At 35.4% G+C, this 25,631-nt stretch overlaps 4 protein-coding genes and 1 long non-coding RNA gene across 5 annotated transcripts; 3 read left to right on the top strand and 2 right to left on the bottom strand.

Moving 5' to 3' along the window:
• Positions 1–7,331: 7,331 nt before the first annotated feature.
• On the bottom strand, positions 7,332–8,076 carry LOC129939198 (uncharacterized). The gene is made up of 2 exons (XR_008780518.1): positions 7,944–8,076; positions 7,332–7,882 (listed from the first exon to the last, which is right to left on the bottom strand). It is a non-coding gene; the product is annotated as an uncharacterized LOC129939198 (long non-coding RNA).
• Positions 8,077–17,415: 9,339 nt separating this feature from the next.
• On the top strand, positions 17,416–18,542 carry LOC129939191 (DBF4-type zinc finger-containing protein 2 homolog). The gene is made up of 2 exons (XM_056047109.1): positions 17,416–17,611; positions 17,670–18,542. Exons 1-2 carry the CDS (start codon positions 17,552–17,554, stop codon positions 18,450–18,452), a joined length of 843 nt encoding a protein of 280 aa, XP_055903084.1. The 5' UTR covers positions 17,416–17,551; the 3' UTR covers positions 18,453–18,542.
• A 323-nt stretch (positions 18,543–18,865) lies between these two features.
• Positions 18,866–19,581, bottom strand: LOC129939194 (keratin-associated protein 9-2-like). The gene is made up of 2 exons (XM_056047112.1): positions 19,450–19,581; positions 18,866–19,396 (listed from the first exon to the last, which is right to left on the bottom strand). The coding sequence occupies exon 2, from the start codon at positions 19,348–19,350 to the stop codon at positions 19,021–19,023; it is 330 nt and encodes a 109-aa protein (XP_055903087.1). The 5' UTR covers positions 19,351–19,396; positions 19,450–19,581; the 3' UTR covers positions 18,866–19,020.
• A 2,634-nt stretch (positions 19,582–22,215) lies between these two features.
• On the top strand, positions 22,216–24,786 carry LOC129947913 (uncharacterized). Its single transcript, XM_056058680.1, has one exon. The coding sequence runs from the start codon at positions 22,216–22,218 to the stop codon at positions 24,784–24,786; it is 2,571 nt and encodes an 856-aa protein (XP_055914655.1).
• Positions 24,787–24,869: 83 nt separating this feature from the next.
• On the top strand, positions 24,870–25,631 carry LOC129947911 (uncharacterized). Its single transcript, XM_056058665.1, has one exon. It carries the CDS (start codon positions 24,870–24,872, stop codon positions 25,629–25,631), a length of 762 nt encoding a protein of 253 aa, XP_055914640.1.

Here is a 25,631-nt window from a genome sequence, read left to right as displayed (position 1 = left end):
GTTGATTGCGTTTTTGAAGACTTATTTAATAAAATTATTTTTTTTCTTCTTTAGAAAAACCGAGGAATATGACAACGAGGTTATAATCGCCTGGAAATGGAAAACTCAGCAGATGAGCAAACATAAATCTAAACATACTTACTTACTTAAGGTGGTGCTACAGTCCGGGCGAACCTGAGCCTCAACTAACATGCGTCTCCAGCCAGCTCGGTCCAGTTTCGCACGCCAAGTTGATTGAGGTTTTCACCCACCTCAGTGCACCACCTGAGTCGCGGTCTTCCTCTACTGCACGCCGTCTCTCGGGATTGGATTCGAAGACCTTTCGGGCTGGAGCGTTGATGTCCATTAGCTCTACATGACTCTGGCATCTAAGCCGTTGGATCTTAATTCTGCTAACGAGGTCAGTGTCACTGTACAGCCCGTACAGTTCGTCGTAATGTGTTCTCCTCCATTCTCCATCTATGCGGAACCAAAAATCACTGGAAGAATTTTTTCCTCGAAGCATCCCAAGACGCTCTCATCTTTCTGTGATTACCTATGGTGACGTTTTGTCCAAGACGTCGTTTATCAGTGTCCTTTTTTGACAGCATATATCTGGTCTTGCCCTCATTGATCACTTAACCCATTTTCTTCGCAATGCTCAAAAAACGCTCCACTGAAATCACACTTTGATCTTCCAATTATGTCAATATCATCTGCGTATTCGAGTAATTGGATGGACCTTTGGAAGATGATGCCTCTAGTGTTGACGGTTGAGTTTTGCAGAATTATTTCCAGACAGATATTGAAGAAGTCGCATGACAGTGCATCGCCTTGTCTAAAACCTTTTTTGACAAAAAATAAAACGGATATGTTTGACAGGTATGACAAAGCTAGACATTGCTCTGTAGAGCTCTTTCTTATAGATGGTGTCATACGAGGATTTAAAATCGATAAGGAAACGGTGGGTATCGATTTGAAGCTCCTGAGTTTTTTCCAAGATCTGCCGTAGTGTGAATATTTGGTTCATAGTGGACTTACCTGGGTTGTTGACGAATGGCTTCAGACGTTCACATAATACGGCAGAGAGGATCTTATACGCAATGTTTAGGAGACTGATGCCTCTGTAGTTGGGGCAGTTTAAAGGGTCTCCTTCTTTATATATCGGGCATACTATGCTAAGATTTCACTCATGGGGAATGCTTTCTTCCGACCATATTTTGCAGATGAGTTGTTGCATGCAGTTGGTTAAGTGAAACTTTAAGTAATCACTTATCACATGTATCTTATTGCTATTGATTTTAATAAATATGTTTTCAAGAGCAACAATTTTTTCCATAAATTCTGGAGATGGTTTGTGCAGACCACCTTCAGATCTGATCTCATATTGCATCAACCCATGTACTCGTAAATGAGGTTTGCTTTTCTTGCTCAGACGTTATGTCACCAGCATTTTCGAGGTTAATACGTTTAAGTATATACCCAGCTAAGTTTTCTAATGCATCATATTTCAATTCTTTAAACTCCAGTTCTTAAAATTCACTCCAGATCACAGTTGGTTCCGTTTTCTCTTCAGTCTCATCATTGTTAGTTCTAAGAGTCTTGAACAAATTCTCCGTTATCACAATGTTTAATCACAATGCCTTAAAATATTTGTTTCATCGTCTTCTTCTACGTTGCTACTCTGACTTGTATGAATCAATGTTTCATTTCTGCCTATGAAAAAGATACAATAAATGAAAGGACGATAACAAAATAAAAATTAGGTACTATTTGATATAAAAATAATAATACATTTGCATTTATTTAATATACAATTCAATAAATTTTTAAAAATTGAAACTTAATCTACCTAATAAGTATGACCGCAGACGATATTTAAATTCTAAAGCAGTTGGATGGCCATGCAAATGCATGCAAATAATTCTAAAGCTGAGGCAATGAGGAGTTCGATATTGATATACCACTTTGAAATGGAAGTAGAGCTTTTCCTTTCGGAGCTAATATATTCGATATTAAATCACTCATTTTTTCCAGAATTGTATTTGAATATCCAGTGAAAGCCCATACGTAATCATTCGATCCCTGGTTTCAATTTTTGGCACTTAAGAATTAAATACATCAAACCAGTCGTTTACAACTTTCATGCAGTAGGCACAAGTCAAAGAATTTTCCGATTTTAAAAGTCCAAACGAAAATGCCCTCTCGATGGCACAAGATCCAAAGTGCGAAAAAAGGTTTGTAGCTAATTTAACTTTTTATTCGCCCAGCTAGTTTAACATTTAAGTGCTCATCAGTAATAACCACTTCAACATGTTCCGATGGTTTCAGAACTGTGTCAGTTGATTTATCAAACTCATAGGCAGACTTTATCTCATCGAAAGAGGCAACGCAGATCCTTTCCATTCGGCTGAGTGGGTACTCCTTCATATACCGAAGAACATCTACTAGGATCCCTGGTTGGATTTTTATTCTTGAAGCCCACTACCGTAGATTCGAAGGTCCGGGCAAAGGATGATTTTTGTATAAAGATATCGGTACGCACGTGGACTAACAGAATGTAGACAAATCGCTGACGATATATCATCCAGTGTCCAGTTCAATTTCTTCTTGGGATTGTTTAGTCGTTTTATCTGGCTATCAGTAAAAATAGATGCAACAGAGCTTTCAAGGTTGCAGAGCTTGCAGTTATCTTCTTCCAATAGTTTGTTTCTTTTTGGCAAACCTGCAACTGTTTCTACAACTCGATTATTTGAAGCTGACTGCTACACTCCATATCAACTCTGTATATAACAAAATTTTGATTTAACACAATGCTTTTTAATATTTTAATATAAAAATGAACAGAGTTGAAATTGAATTCCATCTCGACAACATTCTGCATTTGTTCTTGCATATTGGGTGAAATATTTTCTTTCTCTTCATAATGTTGGAGGCAACTTGCCACAGTTCTTCGGTTGTTCCTTTTGTCCGCCCTTAAGGCCCTTCATCAAGCAATCGCATTGTAACCCATTTTCAGGTATGTTTCTGGTTGGTACGGCTTTCGGATCAAATTTTGAATTAGGCAATGGCACATTCATTAGTTTATCTTTAAGACAATAATAGTCTTCTTTAAAATACAATGAGCATATTCGTGCAAAGCTGGGGAGTCATTCCGTAATTTTCGAAACGATAGTCGTCAAAACGATTATCATTAACGATATCGTCAATAATTTGCTTCACGTAACTTTATCACTATCGTCTCGTTCAATCGTTTTCAGTAAAAGTTCGTTGAGTATATTCAAAATGTCAAAATGAACTCAACGAATGATAAGCTTGTTCAATAACTTGAAAATGTTATTAAACTTGGTTTTTCTCTATGGGAAATTTTGAAAATTTGCAAAATATGTATTGTTAATAAACATGCCAACTATTTTGTGATGTTTATTGTTATTGTCACTTTTTGTGTTTTAATTTTTGCCGCCGAAGAATAAACTATAATATAAAACATTTTGTTCAATGTCTTATATTATTGTAAATCAGCTGCAGTAATAATCCCAATTTTGTCCAAGGGAAGGAAGTGAAGACTCCATTTTATCCACAGAGAACATAACTTGGCTTCAAAAATATTTGTTGTTTCCAAAACTGCTTTGAACTAGTGCTTTGTGCAAGAGCGATACTAAAATCGTTGCCTGTCGAATATCAATTGTTCCTCCGCCCCAAAGTTAAAATATATATAAAAAATGCTTACATATGGGTTAGAATAGAAAGAAGGTTCCATTCATCTATTAATTTTCTTTGTTACCGTTTATTTTTATTTTCATTTTGTAACAAAACTAAACTACACCGATGAAATCTAACAAAACATTAAGAAATAAAAACCACATAAAACTGGCTGTCATTCACAATGACGTCATACGAATACAAGATGGCGAGTTCTCATCTCATATCCAGCATACCTTATATTCTTTCTACCATGATTAGAATTGGCCCCCTAGATTGTGTCCACAATCAAGTGGAAGATATTCAACGTTGCATCAATGAAATTCAGCCACAGTGACAGTGACTAGTGACTTACAACTCTCAATCACTTCTGTTTGTGAATCATTTCAGGGATGGAATTGACCAACAGTTCTTATTCCGAACCTGAAGTTAAGGTGGGAAAACACTTTGCATGACAAGAATAACTCTTGGAAGATTTGCCTATTCAACTCGGCAGCAAGAGGCAGGGATTGAACACAAGAATTTTGAAATGACAGCTCAAGCCACGGGTAAAACTTCTACAAATAAGTGAATAAATAATTCTATCCCATGTACTTTATGATTCAATACAGAAACTACAATAAAGATTCTAAAAAATGTGTTTTCTTGAGTTAATTTTAGAACACCTGTAACAAAAAATTAACAATTCATATTTCAGGTAGGTACCATTTTATTTTGTATTTAAAAGAAAAAATGTATTATATTTGTTTTTAGTTCTCCTGTTTTTATTCTATTTTTCTTCTTTAACGCTTTTGTTGTATTAAGATTTGACACTCCAACTTCTCAATAAGTGACCACGCCCACTTTTGTCAATCTTGTTCAGTTTTAGTAGTAGTAGAGTCTTTGAATGAGTAAAACCAAATTAAGAAAGAAAAACTGTTTCGAGGTCCTCTTATGACAAATGCAAAACAACAAAAATACGTAATTTTGTAAAACTTTGGACTACCTGCAGGAATTTGTGACATAAGATTCGATAGCACTTTTTAAAAACATCAACGCATCAATTTGTAAAAGCACAGAATCGCAGAAAAGGAATAGAGAATTATATTATGCTTCATACAATTCCCCTTAGTCCCAAAAACCAGACTTATATTTTCTTTATTCTAAAAAAAATTCAGTAATTGAATACCAAAAAAGGACAAGAAAACCTGTATTCTAATGTGAAAGACAGAGCCAGAACTTTGGTTTTTTTCTTCTTCTTTGTTTCCGGCCGCTAGTAACAGCACTTTTAGGGCGTTAACCAGTTCCTTCCATCTCTCTCTAGTCCTAGCACGATACCTCAGCTGGGACCACGTCTCGAAGTTTCGGGACCAAACTTCCTTCATGACAGATGATCTCCATGTTTCTCTTGGTCTTCTAGGCCGCCTACTACCTTGAGGATTCCATTGAAAGCACTGCTTTGCTATGTTGTCGTTCGGATTCCTCAATGTATGGCCAATCCAGCGCCACTTTCTCTGCGCAATGTCAACATTCACTTTTGTTTGCCGAGTTCTGAGCCACAGTTCATCGTTAGATATGCTTTGTGGCCACCGGATGTTCAGGATGTAACGTAGATAGCGGTTGACAAAAATTTGCAACCTTCTGGAGATGCCAGCAGAGCACTTCCACGTTTCGCAGGCATATAGCAGCACAGATTTTACCTTGGACTCAAACAACTTTAACTTGGTACTGAGCGCTATTTTCTTGGAGTTCCACACTTTAGAGAGCATTCCGAATGCACTACGGGCTTTATTTATTCTATTGGTGACATCCAGGTCCGTTCCACCATAGTTGAACTGGGCGACCTCTTCTACTGCCACTTGTCTCACAATAACCTGTTGTTGTTGGTTTCGGCTGGTGTGCATTAACTTAGTCTTACTGGCATTAATCCTTCAGCCAGCCACCTCCCCATTTAGTTGAAGAGAGTGGCACATTTGGCTGAGGTCTACATTTCTGTTTGCCATTAAGGATATGTCGTCAGCATAGTCCAAATGGCTTAATGTTTCCTTCAGGCGCCATTGGATATCCAGTCTCTCTTGTTCACCCACCGCAGCAGTCATAACATCATCCATCATCATCAATAGATCACCCTGTCTTACTCCCTGTCGCACTTCAAATGCACCGGAAAGCTGTCCATTGTGCAAAACGAAAGCAACCATTTTATCAGGAATGCCTCTAGCAACAAGCGATCTCCAGATAATATCACGACCAACGCGATCGAAGGCCTTTTCAAAATCGACGAACATGAGGTAAAGCGGCTATTGGTACACTGACGACTGTTCAAGAATAATTCGCAAGTTGTTAATGTGGTCGACACAAGATCGACCATTGCGAAATCCCTCTTGATGACTCTTGAGCGTAGACTCGATCTTAGATTTTATCCTCTCGAGAATGATGTGTGTCATTAACTTTTGAAATACGGACAGAATGGTGATTCAAGGTCACCTTTTTTGGTAGCTTGACGATTACCCCGTCCTTCCATTCCCTGGGAATGATTTCGTTTTCCCAAACAGACCTAACAAGTGGCAACAAGATACCGGCAGCCAAGCCGGGGTCCAGAACTATGGTTTTAAGAAAAGAAATGTGTTGCAGAACCAACAAGATCATTTCTCTGATTTTTTTTTTATAATTTTAGAACTTCAATTTAAACTGAAAAATTTCTTTAAAAATTCTCTTAAATTGCATTTAATTTGTTTTTCTAGATGTTTCGATAAACTTGAACAAAATGTCAGTTCAACCATTTATTTGTCAAAAGTATAATTAAGTATATTCCACCAAAATTCACAGATTTACCTTTTGTTTACCTAATATTGTTTTCATTCAATACGAAAATCTTCTTCTAAAGAAATCTTATTTTCTCAATTCAGTGCTGTAGTTTTTGAGTTTTAACAATTTTTGTATTCTTCTCAAAACCAAAATCTGCCAATTTTCCTTCCACCTAGTATAAAAATCATTGTTCAAAATTATTGTGTCCGTTTTTAAGACCCAACTATCCACACGAATTTTGTATGAGCTGATTTCTAATCTAGAATCAAAAAATATGCAGCACATTATTTGTGCTTGAGATATTTTAGTCTTAAACACAGAAAAGTATGTGCATTTACACCACGGAAATAACATCTTAAAAGACAACTATAATTTATCGTACAAATCAGTATAGTATAATTTTAGGAGTTTCTACTGATTTGCGTCACAGAATACCTACAAAAGTTTCTGGGCGCCTGGTAATATATATAGAAATAAAATTATAAAATCGAACAAAGCGGATAGTAAAATGTAGGAGCATTTTGTGTCGCATGCTTTGAGGAGTTTGGCGCAATACGAACATTTGCGGTGCATACTTTGAGGAGTTATATTGCTCGAAAACTAAAAACAAGAACATTTTGTGTTGCATGCTTTAAGAAGTTTTAATTCTGGGGATACGTACAGAAAATCCTGGGCGCCTGGTGTTTTGGTATTTTATTGAATTAAATAAATCATAAACAAGCGAAATTAAAGTTTGGAAAGTATGCAAAATTTTTTGTGTGTGTTGGAATTGCAAAGGCAATAAGAGCATATGTATTTTTCGTAGCCTACGGGTAAGCGTTAATTTTCTGTGCTTGTGCTCTGAAAGTAAAAATGAAACAGAAAAATACACAGTTTTGTTGTTGGTTTTATTTTCTTGTAAATATGACATAAAATATTTATCGTTAAATTTATTTTTATAAGTAGCATGGATAACAAGATGGTGGATAACAATTATTCCAAACTCTTGGGTCCGGTATACCACCTTCCATTAATGGCGGACTAACACAGCAATTATCTGCACCTGCAGGTAATGGAACTGGAACTTCACAGTTTGGAAAATTTGGTAGACCGCATCGCGGCACACTGTAACAACTTGATTTGGTGAAACATTTCGAAGGGCCACACGGAGGGGAACGTTCATTTGGTCCGCAAATTATAAATGGACAACATGGATCACAAGGACCACAGGGTCCACACGGTCCACATGGGCCACAAGGGCCACATGGACCACACGGGCCACACGGGCCACATGGACCACACGGACCACACGGGCCACATGGACCACAAGGGCCACATGGGCCACAAGGGCCACATGGGCCACATGGGCCACACGGAGAGCAAGGTACACAATCTCCAAATAAATTTGCAGATCCACAAGGTTTTGAACACATTTTTTCTGTAAAAATAAAAAGATTATAAAATTTAGATATTTTTTAACATTAAGGGTTACAAATTACTTTTAATTTTTGGATTTGATGTTGTTTCTAATATTAATTCATGTAAACTAATAGTTTATACAAACATTTATTTGATAGTAAAACAAATGCTGAAAAACATTTAAACTCAATAAAGTAGATTTTTTTTACAAATTTAAAAAAAATGAAGAATATGAGTGTCAAGATCAATATCTTTATTCCTTAGTCCTAAACAAAATGACTGATAAATGTTACAATACAAGTATGCCAAGTCTTAGGAGGTTTTTTTGGTCAATAGACTTAGGAAGTACAAACATTTTTGGAAAAAGTCATAAAAGTATTCATGTACATAGATACAATACAGAGGTTAAAGTTGCCTTCAGCCCCCCTTTTGCTAGGGAACACTTTAGGATTTGGGGTACATGCGAAGTTACACACAGTCCTAGTCTACAGTGTGCCCAAGCAGCCCCGCATATACATACCACAATGTTAAGATATGCATAATTTTTGATACTCATTAGTAACAGACGTTGTGTTATAGTTAGTGCGTAGCACTCTCATGCCAAAAGTCTTGAGTTCAATACCTGCTTTTTCCATTTAAAGTTTTTGTACGGGTTCTGTCATAAAAAGTGCTTTCTCTAATTAGCCACTCGTAGTAGTTATTAATTAAACACAGGAATGATATTGCGCTAGACAGAAATATTTAATATAAAAACCAGAAAGCAAAAATATATCAAGTTCAAAAATCCATATCAATAAGTCAAAAACTACGATAATGACTATCCATACTAAAGATGACATAATGCTGGATAACGAACACATAGAATATGTAGAAGATTATACTTATCTAGAACAGACTAAGTCATTCATTAACCAAGTTTCTATAGACACATTACCAATAGTTGAAAACAATTTAGGAGTCTAAAACAAAAATTATAATCAAATCTAAGGGACGAAACACGAACATACTAGACTCTACTATTCTATCTGTTATGACGTATGGTTTACAGACTATATCCTTGACTTCAAGTTTACTTGACAAAATAAGAATATGCCAAACCAAAATGGAAAGAAAACTATTTAACCTACGAATTAGCCAGAGAGTGAGCAATAGAGAAATAAGACGAAGAACTTTCAGTACTCTTACAACTGCACGATTGCGAAAAAAGATTCGTCTGAATCATTTACGCTCTCAAGAACAGGAGGACTCATGACACTTTCCGGTAGTCCGAATTAACAGCAAGCAAATTGCCTTTATCAATCGAGCTTACATAGGGAGTGTCATTGTGAACGAGCGTTGGAACCGAGGATGACGTGGTGTTTCGTACGTTTTTTACAAATGACCATACATTTTTACTACCTTTGGGACATTGTAGTATTTTTTGCCGTAATTTCTGATGATGCAAAAATTTGGTTCGTGACCATTACAGGTCTTTCTAGCTTGTTCTGAGTTCTCTTTGGGTTTGATAGATTTCACCCTATTCGGGATAAAATTTCTCATACCACAAAGAATTAAATTTGTAACCATATCTGCGCTGGAATCCACGTTACTATCAAGAAAGCATAGTGACCAGTTAAAGTTCCTGAAGAATTCATTGAGACCGTCCCAGTTGGCTTTCTGATATTGCCAAACGGTTCTCATAGGAGTTTTTTCATTAACTGGGTTTTTTCGACATGAGAATTTTGCAGATACGATACAATGGTCTGACGTGCCTGGAGGAGATAGAACACTAACCGTGTACTTATCAGATCAGAGGTAAGAAACAAGTCAAGATTGTTTTTCGCTCGACCTTCCACGTCCGATATTCGGGTGGGCTTGTTGATAAGCTGAGTTAGGTGGTTCAACTCAGCGAAGATCTCAGCACTCACTCCATCGGGTGTTGTCTAGCCTGACTTTTGAAGCCATGAAGAATTATGTACATTGAAATAGCCCGTAACAACGATTTTAGTGCGAAGATAGGACGAAACAATTCTTTGGATGGAATCAGACAAAACATCAAATTCACGAGAAGATGATACTCTGTCTAAATGCCCACTTTTTATCTAAATATTGGTTTGAGAGGGTAAAAAAAAAACGATTCGAAAGCTGCTGGTATTTGGCGCACTCCCTGACAATGGCTTCTTACAGCGTCTTAAGGCTAGTTTATTTTTTAGTTTGGACCCTGCTTTCCAGAATGCTTCAGAGAAAATAATCCAATAGATTCGCGTCAGTTGAATTTAAGAGCCATTGTGGGGTTGAAATGAAGTTCGGAGCGTTGTGTATCAACAGTTCTAGTTTACTCTTAGCTTTGAGAGAGGGTACAGTCTTGTTGAAAAGTTCCTAAATTTTTGTATGCATAGAACTTCAAAGTTACTTTGAAGTTAAAAGTCACAACAGTTCAAAGGATTATTTGTGACAGATTCTGCTTCCTTTTGGCCAACCAATGACTTCAACTCATTATTTTAAGTAATGTCTACTTTTTTTTTAATTCACAAATTGCTCACGTCAAAAAATACGATGTTTCGAAATTGTCCGCTTTCGACAAAATGAACTAACTCATTCCCTTTCTCAAGTCTTGATTGTTTCAGTTCGGGTGTAAGACCAAGCGAAATGATTCTGTAGGTTTGTAGGCAATACTAAGAACAGTTAATTAGCCAATTTTAAAAAAGCTGATGCCACTGTGACAACGATCTGAAATTGGTTACATTTCGAGTATCGGACCCTGTAAATGTAATAAACAAAAGAGCCATTACATGAAAATATTATTAAATATTATTTGCTTCAATTAAATTTCATGTAATATTCCAAATAATTTTCTGAAATGCTCAATTCTTTTATCTACGTAAGGAATTTAATTACCTTGACTTTAATTTAGAAGTGATTTCCTTCAAGAACTTTAATAAACCCACTACAATTTATTAATTACATGTAATTAGTAAGTGAACTTTTTCAATTGCAATTACAAGTAATTGAAACATATATTGTTTCAAAAAGTGAAGAGATAATTACTAATAACAATTGAAATGAAAGTGGAAATTCATTACGAGAAGTAATCATTATTTCCCAACTCTGATCCTAATAGATTTTATGGAGACTCATTTCACGAAACAAACATTTTCACTTTCATAAGCTGAGTGTCAATGTTATTGTTAATAATATTGACAAATGTTAATATTATGATACTCGTAGAATCTTGGAAATTAGATTTTACTTTATTTATTTCGAACCCTTCAGCCTCTTTAAGGCAAGTCCACGCAAGGACTACAATGCGATACAATATTTTTTCTCATTCGAAATTACCCTTTCTCACCTACTTATTCAGAATTTTACCACATGTGCCCTCTTTGAAAAGTTTCGATATTCACAAAACTCATGGTCAGTGTTCAATTCAATTCGGTAAAATTGCTTTATTCACGAGGAAATCATGTATTCGTAAGAATCCGGCCCTACAGTCTGCTTAACATAGTCACGTAACGTAAGAAACAAGTCTAAGATTCGAGTTGGCTCATTAACAAGCTGAGTTAATTGATTTAATTGCAATGAAGACTAACGTTTTTGACACCTGGTAACATTTGGAAAGAAATCGACTTTTTTCCAAAAAATAAAAACCTTAAAATAAATTTAACAACAATTTAGGATATTGCTTCCAAACTAGTTTTAGCTCCTAGATAGTATTGTTTATTAACATTTATTAATGTTTTTAGAAATATCCAACTGTTATTTCTTTTTTTTTTATAAAAAAATAAGAATTTACACAAAATACTACCCAACATTGGTGTTCGATTCGAATATCTCACGAATAGATGAAGGTATTAAATTCATTTGTGATAAAAATGGAATCAAAAAGTAAAGGTGCAAAAAAGTTAGTTAAGTTAAGTCAATTCCAGTAAAATACCCTATCTTATCAATTGAGTGGAAAAATAAGCCCTTAATGTTAAAAGAAAAAAATAGGCTGGGAAGCGACCCACACTGATAACTGTCCATCCCATCTGTCGATTTGTCTTGCTTAAAAGTTTGTAGGTTTTCGTGTTGGGTTAAAAAAATTGTCAGTTGAATTATTCTTAAATATTTTAATATTACCAACAATATTTTTCATATAAAGAAATAGTTTGAAAATCTAGTTTTTTTTAAACAGATTTTTATTCGAAAACAAATTTTCACCAATTTTAGTAGAATTTCTTAAATTTTTACAATTTTGATGAATGAAATTAATTTGAGAGATATCAAGAACCGAACATCAATTTTTACCAAATTTGCTTACTATTTTTTTTATAAAAAAACGGACTGTTGCATTTTTATTAAAAAAAACTACTGAATATTAAAAACAATATTTTCTGTGAAATAAAAAGAGTTTAAAGACAATATTTTTAGTTCTTCAAAGCTTTTTAAGTCGTAAGGCAATTTTTACCAAGTTTAAGTATTGTTTTTTTTTTGTTAGGTTTTTACTTTTTGTAAAAAAAAACTGTCAATTCGATTTTTCCCAAAATTTTACTAGATGTTAAGAATTTAATTTTTCGTTGCACGAAATTGTTTTGAAGATAAAATCATTTTGTATTTGTAAAATGTTCTAGGTGACAATTTTTTTTTTGATTTTAATTTTTAATTTTTTTAAATTGAATTTTTTTTTCAAAATTAAACTTGTTTGGTTTTTGGTTCGTTAGATATTTAGAATTAACCAAAATGTTCACGTATTTTTAAACTGCTATGGTAAAAAAAACACCCACGCAATTTTCTTGAGAGCCCTTTCTGCATCTTTCTGCATTATTATTTGTATAGCAAAATTTATTTGAAGTCGATATCTCTTCTGTTTCTTGAGCTATGGACAAAGATAAAAACGTCGTGAACGTACGGACATACAACGTACGGACATACGAACGTACGTATACACGCACGCACATACATCTTTCTAAAAATCTTTTATTTCGACTCTAGGGACCTTGAAACGTCGAGAAATGTCAAAATTTTCAATTTGAAAAATCGGACCAATTACAATAAATTCCTATGGGAAGTTAAAAATATAAAAATACTCGTAATGTTAAAATAGGGGATTTCTGAGTTTGACCACATATACATATATTACCTCAAAGTTCAGATTCGAAATCAGCAGAGTCAAATGAAGACCCTTAAGTCATCATATAGCAATTGGGAAATTTGAAGAAAAAGATTTGTACTTTGTTTAAGCTATGTTACTTTTTGCTTTAGCCTTAAAAGCAGCGTATTACGTGACCTATTATAGAAACTACTATAAAGATTATCATTTCATAGAGGCAACGTTATAAACCTTACATGGCTTATCATTCTTTATTTTAAACGTGAACCATGTAATTCAAAGCTTTGGAGAAGTTTAATAAATATACAAACTTCTTAAAAATTTGTTATGATCAAGATAATCAGGGTTATTACAAACCCCTTCGGAGAAAATACTACAAGTGGTAAAAATGAGTCAAAAACAGTGAATCGAATTAAAACTGCAATTATCACTTCAAATCCATAACATCTAGCTACCAGGCTTTAAAAGACCAAAAGTCATAAAAACCTAGACAAAACTATGATATACAGAATTTACGGAAACGGTTCTTTTTGTCTACAATAATATAGTCGATGTAATTGCTGGATTGTTAATAAGGCCAACATCATGTTCTGATGCAAGTAGTTAATGGACTATTTTTCGTGTTTACAAAAAATTATCAATTTGATTTTTCTAAACAAATTAACTAAAAACTTACAACAATATTTTGCATGTGATAAATAAGTTTGATTGCTTTATCAAGTTTTTGTTCCTGAGATATTTTAATCGAAAACTAATTTTTAAAAATATTAGGTATCACTTTTCGAAGGTTTTCATTTTTTATAAAATAATTGCCAATTGGATTTTTCTTAGAATATAGAATATAATTCTTAGAATAACTATATGTCAAATTCTTCTTGTAGATAGATAGATAAGTTCTTTATTTTTTCAATTTTTTTATAAGTACAATATTTCATGATAAAAGATATACAAAGCATGGCTATATAAGCCGTCTGCCGTATAAAGCAAGCAATAACAGGTATTTATAAGTTTAATAAAAAATGTGACTTTTAGTTTAGTCAAAACAAAAAAATTAAGGAAAAAAGAAAAATATTGGTAATGGGCTTTTAGTTTAGCTAAAACAGATAATGGTTTGTAAGTGAGAAAAAAAAAGCAAAAAGATAGGAAAAGAACTGTATATTTCTCAAGTTTTTTTTTTTTTTAATTTTAAGGACTTTTAATTTGGTTAAAAACAAAAAAAAAGAAAGGAGAAGATACAATCACATCAACATCGTCTTACAACTCAAAACAAACTCAAACACTCGTTTCGATATTTTCGTGCATGTGAGACATAGCGTATAAGAGGCTTCCAGCCACGATCTCCGTTTAGTACACTGACACATTCCTCTTGAGAAAGAAAACTAGAATAAAAGTAGAGCCTTCGGATTTCCTGTAATATTGGACAAAGTGCTAAAAAATGCAAAACATCTTCGTTTTGACCAAGGTTGCAAAGAGAGCACACAGGGTTTAAGTCTGTTCTATGTGGTCTGTAATTCAAATCGAGCATTTCCGTTCTTATCTTGAAGATCAAGCTCATTTCAGAAACTGTAAACTCTTCTCTAAAATAGTTTATTTCACCAAGTTTCAGATTAAGTTGTCTGTATATATTCCTCGATGTTGATGCAGTCCCTCTCGCAACACAAAGCCTATACATCGAGTCATCTATAACAGAGATACATTCATATAATGCATTTTTTATTGCTTCCACATTGTCCACTGGCAATGATATTGAAAGGTTATGTGCTACAGCAAGATCATACCAATTTTTGACCGGACTATATCCACTACTAAAACAAATTTTAAGGAGTCTTTTTTGCAAGTTTTGGTCAGATCGCTTCATAACTCTGATCATAAAATCGGCGTTAGCCTTTAAGTTTTTCAAGAAAATTTGAGGTAAGCCTGTCTCGCTTGAAAAAATACCTCTGTATATTTTCCATTTCCTCCAACTGTTCGAAACCATATACTTCATTACCATAGCAAAAACAAGTATTCACGTTGGCATTGAAGACTTTGAATTTTGAGATTGGATCTACGAGTTTATTTGCGAAGAACTGGGACCACATTGTATTTATTGCAATTTTTGCAGCGGTAGTTTTTTCTTTTATAAAGGTTTGAATTTTAAGATTATATGTCATTGTATACCCAAGATACTTAAATTCATTAACAACCTCAATTATCTCACCATCTAAAGTCCAATTCCGCCCATAGCCAGTTATTCTATTTCGAGATCTAAAAACCATTATTTTGGATTTGGTGGTATTTATTCTAAGATCCCATAGATCACAAAACTGTTTCAGCTTGTTTATCTGGAGCTGTAGAGTAAGTGGACTGTCTGATAAAACCACTAAATCATCAGCATAAAACAAGACTTTAAGTGTAATATCCCCGAACTGAACTCCCCCAGGTATACTGTTTTCGACATCGTTCATATACAGTGCAAACATGATAGGGCTTAGAACACATCCTTGAGGGACACCTGCTTCACAACTAAATTCTCTAGATACTTTTCCACCATTCTGAACAGATGCCATCGTGTTTTCGAGAATTTTTTCGTAGACTCTGATAAATTTAGTAGATAGGCCAATTGCTGAGAGCTTATAGAGTAAGGACCTCCTATTAATAGTGTCAAAAGCCGCTTTTAAATCAACGAAAAAGGCATATAAGTTCTGTTTTTTATCAATAAATCGCCTAGCAGTGGTGCTGAGTACAAAAATTTGATCAATAGCTGAAAGGTTGGCTCGAAAACCAGCTTGAAAGCAACTAATTATGTTATTATCTTCTAACCAGGTCGTAAGTCTAGTATAGAGTATTTGTGTAAACACTTTTCGTAATGAGTTAAGCACAGCAATTCCTCTATAGTTCTCTGGCAAATCACTGTTACCTTTCTTAAAAATGGCTGTAATTCGAGACAGACGAAAATTTTCAGGCACTGTCTCTTCAATGAATATTCTATTGAAAAATTCTAACAGGTATTCCAAAAACTCAGGAGTAGCATGTTTATAAAACTCTACTGGGATCCCATCAGATCCAGGTGCTTTGTTATTTTTCATTTTTTTTTAAAACAGCTACTAATTCAACCATTGTAAGATTGGAATCCAGTTCAGGAATAATGACATAAGGGAATGCAAAGCTCATTGTGTTTAGATTAGGGTCAGGCAGAAGTAGAGTTTCAAAATAATTTGCAAGTAGATTTTCATCAATTATGAACAATACCCTCCTATTCCGCCCACTCAACACTTGTACTGTCTTCCAAAAAGATTTCGAGTCCTTGCATTCAACGAGCTTAGAAGCAGTGTTTTTTAAATAAAGTTCTTTTTTGAGATTGCATATTGCATAACCTTTTGTATTCTTAGTTTGATTGTAAATACAGTGATTTAAAAACTGCGCTATTTGTTTTTCTATATAGTTTTAAGAAAGCGAAAGATTTTCTCCTATTTTTTTTGCATTCTTCGTCGTACCATACAGACTGAAAGGTATTTCTACGTTGGGAAGAAAGTTCTGCAGACTGTCTAATCACTGAAGAAACTATGTCAGTTATAGAATCTATAGAGTCAGATGTCACACTTGGCATCGCAACCAGCTAATGATTAAGTTTAATTTTATATCTATTTGCATGTCTTACTCTTCTTGTATATTTAAACTTATTTTGGAATTTAGAATTTTGTTGCCTTCTTTTTATTCGTAAAAATCCGTTGGTTCTCAGAATAATGTATAATACAAAATTTACTTCAAGTCGCCAGCAATATTGGTTCTAGAGAGATTCGAGGTCAACATAATTTGTCCAATTTTTTTTAAATTGCTATAAAGCAAAAAAAAACATCTTTTGATTTCATTATTCAAAATTCTTCAAGCCATCTAGTAGAGTCAATTTCGAACTTGTTCATAAATAGATTATTTTAGGACTGCCGATGAAAATCTTTTCCAATTTCTCCTAACACACAAAAACATAGTCATATCGTCTGTTATATTTGAAAATCATCAATTACTAATTTATTAAAATTCTCTACTTTTTGTTTACATGAACATGCATTCGAAAAACGTTCTCAAGTCGATTGCAGCCTTACAGACTTCAGGAAGGCATTTGACGAATTAAGCCATGAAATTCTTCTTAATACATTAAGTAAATTTGGACTTATCTACCATTTCTTTATGTGGCTTTCGTCACGTCTTAAAAATATGTAGATATTACAGCGTCATGTTCGGGAGTAACCCTTCATGTCAATTTCTCTATCCTGGTGTACCTCAAGGGAGTCATCTTGGTCCATTGCTGTTTATTTTCGTTATTAATGATTTCCCTTCTGTTTTAAATAATTCTTTATTCCTTATATATATGTAAATGATGTTAAAACAATAAGATATGTGTGCCCTCTCATTGACACTATCGTTTTAATTTTACTTGCATCAATATTTAAATATCTAGAGACCTATTTAAAAAAAACAATACAAATTGTCAAAAATTAAATCATCTTATTTTATTCCATTTTTGTTTGGCTTATGTATAACATTAAAAATTTTTTGTATAAAGCTTGAAAATTTATTGAAACAAATATAAAAAGGTTCGAATAATAAAATAAAATTTTTTAATTAAAAAAAAAGAAGAAAATGTGCGAACCAGGTATACCGTGTTGTGCCCCATGCGATCCTTGCTCAGGACCATACGAGGTTAGTTTTCCAAAGAAAATTTCTTATAAAAACCTGTATTAATTTATAGCCTTCATAGCCTTCTCCCCAATGTTATTCGGGAGCAGAATTAGAAGCCCTACCACAATGTGCTCCAAGACCTCCACCACCACTACCAAAATGCGTGACAATCCAACAGCCTCCACGTTTAATTTGCAAAAAAAAAGTCGTATTCAATCAGAAAATCGTCCCCGAACCAATGGTTGTAAATCGATGTCGCCAAATCACTATTCCCAAAGTTGTTGATGTTACACGAGTGATAAAAGTACCAAAGCTAACTTGGGTCTCACAATTGATACGCGAACCACGGGTCATCTATTATCCATCGATGATTCCTGACCCGTATGTTGTTTGCTATCCAAAGAGAATTTGTGAACCACGTGAAATTTGCCAAACTTTCCTCTGCCAACCGAAACCGCAAGTTATTGATATTCCACCACCTCGGGAATATTGTTGCTACCAAAACGGACCTATTCGTTATAAACCAAGTCAGCCTTGTCCACCGAATCCAATAGCAACTAACTGTGGACCTTTGCCTTGTTTTACAAATGGACGTTATCCAGTTTGTGAGCCTTGTGGACCATGTGGACCTACGTCGTGTGGGCCTTATCCACCATGTGGACCGCCGCCTTGTGGACCATGTGGGCCATGTGGACCTAGTCCATGTGGGCCATGTGGACCTAGTCCATGTGGGCCTTGTGGAGTTCCTATGCCAAATGGGCCAATTATGACAAAATGTGGACCGTGTGGTCCTTGTGGTCCTTGTGGACCGTGTGGCCCATGCGGACCATGTGTACCCGGTGCACCTTACATGGCATGCTAACAGTTAAAATTTAGTATTTTCCACTTAATAAAAGTTTCAAAATTATTAATAAAATACATTTTTTAGATAAAATTTAATACTAAAACAAAATGAGTTTTTTATTTGTTTCATATGGCTTTTTGTATTTAGGGCTGTTTTTGAAAAGCCGGACTTTTAAACGCTTATGTTCAACTGTTGAATCAAGTTGCCATTCACAGATTATGCTTTTTTTATGATATGCTTTTGAACGTGAATACCATTTCAATATTCACTTCAAAAGCCAACTTTTTTGGAAAAATAGGTGTTAACCCATTTATAGGTCGAAATTCAGCCATCTTAATTTTGCTTCCAAATGCCTTTTTTCTCCACTTTAAAAAGACACAACCCAACTCAAAATGAAGAGGTTTTCATTAAAAACAAAACTGAAGACAAGATTGATGGTTCTCAAAGCTTTTATTAAAGTCATATACAAAATCATTTATCACACAGAACTAGTCTTCTACGGTCAATATAGTTTTAGTTCCTTTAATTGACAAAACCAAGATAACTGATTTAAATTAATTTTCGGCCTTTTAGATCTTTTAAATCCCTAACAGCATCCTGGATCCCCACAAGGTGATTTCGGGCAAGAAGCTGCTGTGGCATAGCATCTCATTCGCTTATTATTCACGCCCATTGTCATATAGGCAAATCTCAGAGGATACGCTGATGGACAACAACTTGGTCTCGATTGCCCTATAGCACAACATTGTCCCTGACACAAAGATCTGGGGCATTGATCTTGAAGGCCATTTCGTTTCCAACAGTCACAATTAGTGTACATTATGCCAGCTCGCAGTTCACGGCTATGGCATTCGTCAGAACATGGTCCATATGGACCACAAGTATCAGCACAGGGACCACAGCAGGGATCGCACATTTTTTTGTTGGCCTACAATTTATTTTTTACTTCACTGGAAATTTAGCTGTGGAAATAGAGGTTTTATGAAGAGAATCAGTAAAGTTTTTACATACACACCTTTTTTCTAATTTTTTTAATTCTTTTTTTGTGTTTCTTAGCCGAAAGATGTTTTTCAAATGAATATTTTTCCAAACAAAGTTTGAAGGTTTATACAAATTTTCGTGTTCATAAAAAAAAAACATTTTTGTTAGGTAGAAAATATGGTTTTACGAACATTATTAACTTCCCATAGGAAGTTATTGTAATGGGTCCGATTTTTCAAATTGAAGATTTTCGACGTTCTTCTTCTTCTCGAAGTTTCAAGGTCCCTAGAGACAAAATAAAAGATTTTTAGAAAGATGTCCGTACGTTCCCGAACTTTTTTAACCTAACACGAAAACCTACAAACTTTTAAGCAAGACAAATCGATAGACGGGATTTTTCAATACATTATAAGAAGAACTGCAAACTCCAGATAAAAACAAGAATTGCTTTAAAACTATTTTGTGGTTTTATGTTAAGGACTTTTTTAGGATAAATTATTCAGTTTTCTTTAATGTCTAAAAAGGTCTGATGCGGACATCTGACACCTGTCATATCTTAAGCATGAAGTGTCATTTTAGTGTCAGGTTTTAAGTTTAATGTTTGCCATTAAGTTTAAAAAATGGTTCTCTTAGCAACCGAACAACGCAGCCGGTTTGATTTTTTTTGACCTTGTTTTTTGATGGCAATTAAAGGTCAAGACATGGACGTTATGTAGTTCCAACAATCCATAAACACCACGAATTATAGCTTCATAACATCAGAACTTCTCTAGTAATTTTGCGCTTCTCCGAAGTTACCAAGATCCTGTGATTTAAAACGGTTAGAATCTGTAAGACTACTCTAAAGAACGTGCATACGCGAATAATTCTGAACTCTAGACGCACTTAATACCATTATTTCTAAAGTTATGAACAAAATGTGCAAACAAGTGAATATAAATTACCTCAACACAAAATCGTTTCCTGCAACCCTTTTAAATAATACTGTTTTTGACTAAAAGCTGGAGACAAAAAAGTACAGTTATTTGCAACCATTTTTAAGGCACATAAAAAGAAAGGTCTTGAGGTCAAGAACAAAGAAAAATCAAAATTAATCTGCATTAAAATAAATGTTAAGCAGATGATATTCTTTTCGAAATAAAAGCTCAAACCTTAAAAAACGTAGTTAAAATCATGTTTGGATCACACAGAGGAATAGGTTTTTTGGGGTTTTTGGCACGATATTTTGTTCCGTTATTTTTTAATTCAACTTTAAAATTAAAAAAATCATTGGTCTGCACTTTTTTATTATTATTTTTAACGCCCTTTGCTTTCGAATGACATTAAACATATATATTGGTTATGTGGTTATTATAAAATTAAATGAAGAAGAAAAACTATAATTCACTTTCAGCCGTTTTAAGGCCTTAGGTCAAAAGCCTTTTAAGAAACTCTGAGATGCACAAAGTTTCTGCCAATATTTGTTCGATACTATAAAGTATATACTTTAACACATTTAAGAAACAAATTTTATTAAAAAATTCAAGGGCTTCTATACAGGGGTTAGTCAAGGAATAAACTTATCTTTTTTGGATTTAGACGTAAAAGGATCTTTAAACGAGTGACGACAGTCTTTATGTTTTGCAAATGACTGGTCTTGGGTCATTTTCCACAGCTTTGAACACTTCTGTCACCATTTTTTCCAAAACTTTTGTCTGTTTGACTTTTGCTATAAAATCAATAAGAACTATCTTCATACATACTATGGTCGACATTTTAACACCTTTGAGTGCAATTTTTGTTAAATTCGTCACGCAACACTTAGTCTTTGTTCTACACCCTTAGACTTTTCATTTGATATGCCTTAGAAAAACTTGCAAATGACTTTAAAAGACTTTCAATTAGCTTTACTTTAAAAACGATAAATGAGTGTCACATTTGATCAAAAAAGTCGAGCTTAATTCCTCAGCTCGTTTATTTAACGTGAGTTATTTTTAGGGGTAAAAGACTTAAAGTCAACAACACCTTTTTAACTGGTAGCCTTTTAGTGAGCTGTGAAGTAGTTTATTTTTTGTTGGGTTTGGCATTACAAGCTCATTTTCTATTGAATGGATACGTCTAAAGCTACCGTATTTGGGGTAATGATCAGCCCCAAGTTCGTGCCAACAAAATTCTATCATAAATGTAAGAATGAAATAGAGAGAGAAGGATCAGTGATCAAATCGAAGCCGACGAAATCGGACGCCGCAAAAATAAACAATTATTAAACGATAGTACAAGAGTAAAAATTAAATAAAAGTTCTGTATAAACAAAAACGAGAAATAAATGTATCTTATTGAATAAACATTTTGTTAAAATTAACATTGAGTTTTGTCGACGTAAACGTACAGTTTTAATAATTTTATTCGCGATATTTCATCTTAGATTTCGCTTCGTCTTCGCTGCCACTACTATATACGAGAAGATACTCTTATATACACATAGACATGCTATTGCCAAAAAGAATCAAACGTATCGTCTTACCGCCGCCGTTAAATTCAAAATAATCTCTGTTATCGCCAAAACAGAAGGGAAAACAGAGACAAACGTTGCCTCACTAACCCGACGCCAAATTTACTCTTCAAATTTACACTTCTCTGTTATCGCCAACACAGAGGGAGTAAGAGAGACGAACGTGAGTCTCATTTCCCCACCCAGCCGCCAAAAAGCAAAAAGTTTACCGTTTTGAAAAGAGGATGGTAGTTTTTTCTTAACGAGTAAAGCAACATTCTTTTCTCATTCGCGTCTCTGAACAGTTTAAATTGCATTTATTAAAATAAAATGCCGAATAACGATCAAGAAACACCGCCAATGGATGTCACCATAATGACAGGATTAGTATCCAGCATAAATGCTTTAAAAGCCGCCGTGGAAGAACTTAGAAAAGATACTGCCGAGAGCCAAACCGCCATCAAAGATCTCAGCATCCAAGTAGAAGCACTGCCCATTCAAAACAGAGACTCCTTGGACACGTCTACTGACCATTTCTCAACGCCACCGGTAGGTAATAATCTCCTTATTCCAGCAGGTGATTTGACGAGCACACGAATTTACGATCTGCCAACCTTCTCTGGAAATGCCGAGGAATTGCCATTATTTTTTGCGAGTTTTGAGGATACCACTGAGGCCTTCAAATACAGCAACAGGCAAAATTTAATGCGCCTTCAAAAATGCTTAGTTGGTGCAGCAAGGGAAGCGGTAGTATCAATGCTCATTTATCCAAGTGAAGTGCCGAAAATCATCGATGAGCTACAGTTCACGTTTGGAAGACCCGAACACATGGTTAGGTATCAGATTAGCAAGATCAAAGCCATACCAATTATACCAGAAAATAAAATCGATCAAATTCTGGTATATTCGACCAAAGTTCGAAATGTGGTGTCGTTCCTAAAAGCGTCAAAATGTGAACGACAGCTTTCAGATCCAAATCTCTTGGACGAACTTGTTGTAAAGTTGCCGACCAGTAAACAATTTGAATGGATCAAACACAGTCTGGATATAAAGCCGTACGCATCGATCGAACACTTTTCAGCTTGGCTGAGCACACTAGCCAGAATAATGGGGAAAATGCCACCACCACTCCAAAGTACTTCCAGATTGACTCCTCAAGTGGCACAACGTAGAGTAATGCATGCAAGCGAAACAGTAGCAAGAGAATTAAAATGCTGCCACTGTGGATTAAATCATAAACTTGCCAATTGTGAACAATTTAAGACGGATCTAAACGTTGAGGATCGTTGGACCAAAGTTAAAGCCAATCAACTGTGTTTCTCGTGCTTGAACAAAGGCCACAGTTCATTAGTATGTCGTATGAAAAAGATCTGTGGCATATCAGGATGCAGGAGATACCATCATCACAGTCTTCATGAAGAAATTCCCCAATCAAGATTAAACGCACAGCCAATCTTGAATTGTGACACACCAGATGACACCGGTCAGCTGTTTAAGATTTTGCCGGTTACCTTGTATGGTCCTACAGGCAAAATAGATACCTACGTAATGTTCGATGAAGGCTCAGCTATATCCCTTATGGAAAAAGATACAGCCGTGAGGCTTGGACTGAAAGGTCAACATGAGCCTTTGAAATTACAATGGTATGGACAAAAGGTAACTACGGAAGAATCTCGAAAAGTTAGTCTGGAAATCGAAGGTCTAGAAGAAAACCAGCGTTTCAACATCAAAAATGTAAGAACTATTAAAAACCTCAACCTACCTGTCCAGTCATTTAAGAAGTCGGATTACAACTACCTCAAGTTCTTACCACTTCAGGAGTACACCGAGGCCAGACCAGTTATATTGCTAGGATTAGACTATGTTCATCTTAGTGCTTCATCAACAGTTGTAGAATCTGGCCAAACAACACCGATCGCCGCAAAAACTAAGCTAGGCTGGGTTGCTTACGGACCAAGAACAACAACTCCAAATCCTATGTTCCTTCACATCCGCCAAAGAGACACCAACTTAAATCAAATCGTGACAGACTTTATTGCAACAGAAAACTTTGGTGCAAATGAATCGTGTCCAATTCCTGAGTCAACGCAAAACATTAAGGCCAAAGAAATAATGAAAAATACTACCAGAAAAATCGGCAAACGGTATGAGATCGGGTTGCTTTGGAGGGAGTTTGTGCCTACACTCCCTAACAGCTTCTCGATGGCACTGAAACGCCTTATCAGCATAGAAAAAAAGATGAGCCGAGAACCCGAGTTTGCCGACAGGTATCGTGAAGGTATAAGGAAATATGTTGACAGTGGATATGCTAGGAAACTATTCGAAGACGAGATAAACAACACAAGGCATGCAGTATGGTATTTGCCGCATTTTGCCGTTCAAAGTCCGCATAAGCCAAATAGAGTGCGAATAGTGTTTGACGCCGCTGCCACTTCTCATGGCATTTCACTTAACTCTGTTTTGTCTAAGGGACCCGAACAGGCAAAACCACTCATCGGCATATTATTCCAGTTTCGTCAAGATGTCATCGGAGTCGCAGCTGATATAAGGGAAATGTTCTCCCAAGTTCGCATCATTCCCGAGGATCAACATGCACAGCGTTTTCTGTGGAGGGATGGTGACCAGAATAAGCCAGTCCAACAATTCGCAATGGTGTCAATGATTTTTGGAGCAGTTTGTTCACCGTGTTGTGCCGAATGGATAAAGAACATCAATGCCAAACGATTTGAAGACACGTATCCCGAGGCGACTGCCGCAGTCATTGGTAAGCATTATGTCGATGATTTTGTATGTAGCTTTCCAAAGAAGAAGAAGCCGAACGAATTTGTAAACAAGTCACCATCATCAATGCAGAAGCAGGGTTCCAGCTACGTAATTTTGTTTCTAATTCATCAAAGTTAGAAACAATAATGAATGGAGTGGCCATTACTGAATCGAAGAAAATCAGCATGGAACGTCAAGCTACATAGGAAAAAATTCTTGGAATGTTCTGGGATACGACAACAGATTCCTTCAATTTTGAAACCAAATTCCACCGCATTCCACAAAAGGTTTTAGAATCTCGTCGACCACCAACCAAAAGGGAACTTCTTGGAATAGTAATGGCAATATTCGACCCTTTTGGATTTTTAGCCGACTTTTTGATTTTTTCAAAAATCCTGGTTCAAGAATGTTCGAAAGTAAGCATTGACTGGGATGACCCAATACCTACTGAGCTACATATCAAATGGTCTACATGGTGGAACGAGTTTCAACAGGTAAAAGCCTTTCAAATATCACGATGTTATTCGCCGCATATCCGCCTTTCAAACAACACCGAGCTGCACGTATTCGTAGATGCCAGCCAAAGTGCCTTTGCAGCCGTTGGTTATTTCCGTATTGTCACAGAAAACCGAATTGAATTAAGCTTTGTAGCAGGAAAAACTAGAACTGCCCCTAAGAAATTGATGTCCGTTCCTAGACTGGAGCTACAAGCAGCCATACTTGGTTTACGTCTAAGCAGGTCCATCATTCAAAGTCACGAGATCAAAATATCGAAAACAATTTTCTGGAGCGATTCCCGAACCGTACTCTACTGGATTCACTCACATGAACGTAGGTACAAACCCTTTGTTGGCCACCGAATTTCGGAAATCATTAGCAACACCGATCCGAACCAATGGCGCTGGGTGCCAACTTCAGATAACTCAGCAGATGCAGCCACTCGCCCTACGTTCCCACCGAAATTCAACTGCAGTAGTCGATAG

This window comes from Eupeodes corollae, chromosome 1, assembly GCF_945859685.1.
Source record: "Eupeodes corollae chromosome 1, idEupCoro1.1, whole genome shotgun sequence".
In the NCBI taxonomy this organism is placed as follows: Eukaryota; Metazoa; Arthropoda; class Insecta; order Diptera; family Syrphidae; genus Eupeodes; species Eupeodes corollae.
The sequence above is the reverse complement of the archived record's forward strand: the minus strand, read 5'-3'. Positions and strand labels throughout refer to the sequence as shown.

Coding starts and splice junctions, on each gene's coding strand:
- LOC129939191 (XM_056047109.1), top strand. CDS start 17,552: ATGTGCGAACCAGGTATACCGTGTTGTGCCCCATGCGATCCTTGCTCA. Junction 17,612..17,669: donor CTTGCTCAGGACCATACGAG/GTTAGTTTTCCA, acceptor TAGCCTTCATAG/CCTTCTCCCCAATGTTATTC.
- LOC129939194 (XM_056047112.1), bottom strand. CDS start 19,350: ATGTGCGATCCCTGCTGTGGTCCCTGTGCTGATACTTGTGGTCCATAT.
- LOC129947913 (XM_056058680.1), top strand. CDS start 22,216: ATGCCGAATAACGATCAAGAAACACCGCCAATGGATGTCACCATAATG.
- LOC129947911 (XM_056058665.1), top strand. CDS start 24,870: ATGTTCTGGGATACGACAACAGATTCCTTCAATTTTGAAACCAAATTC.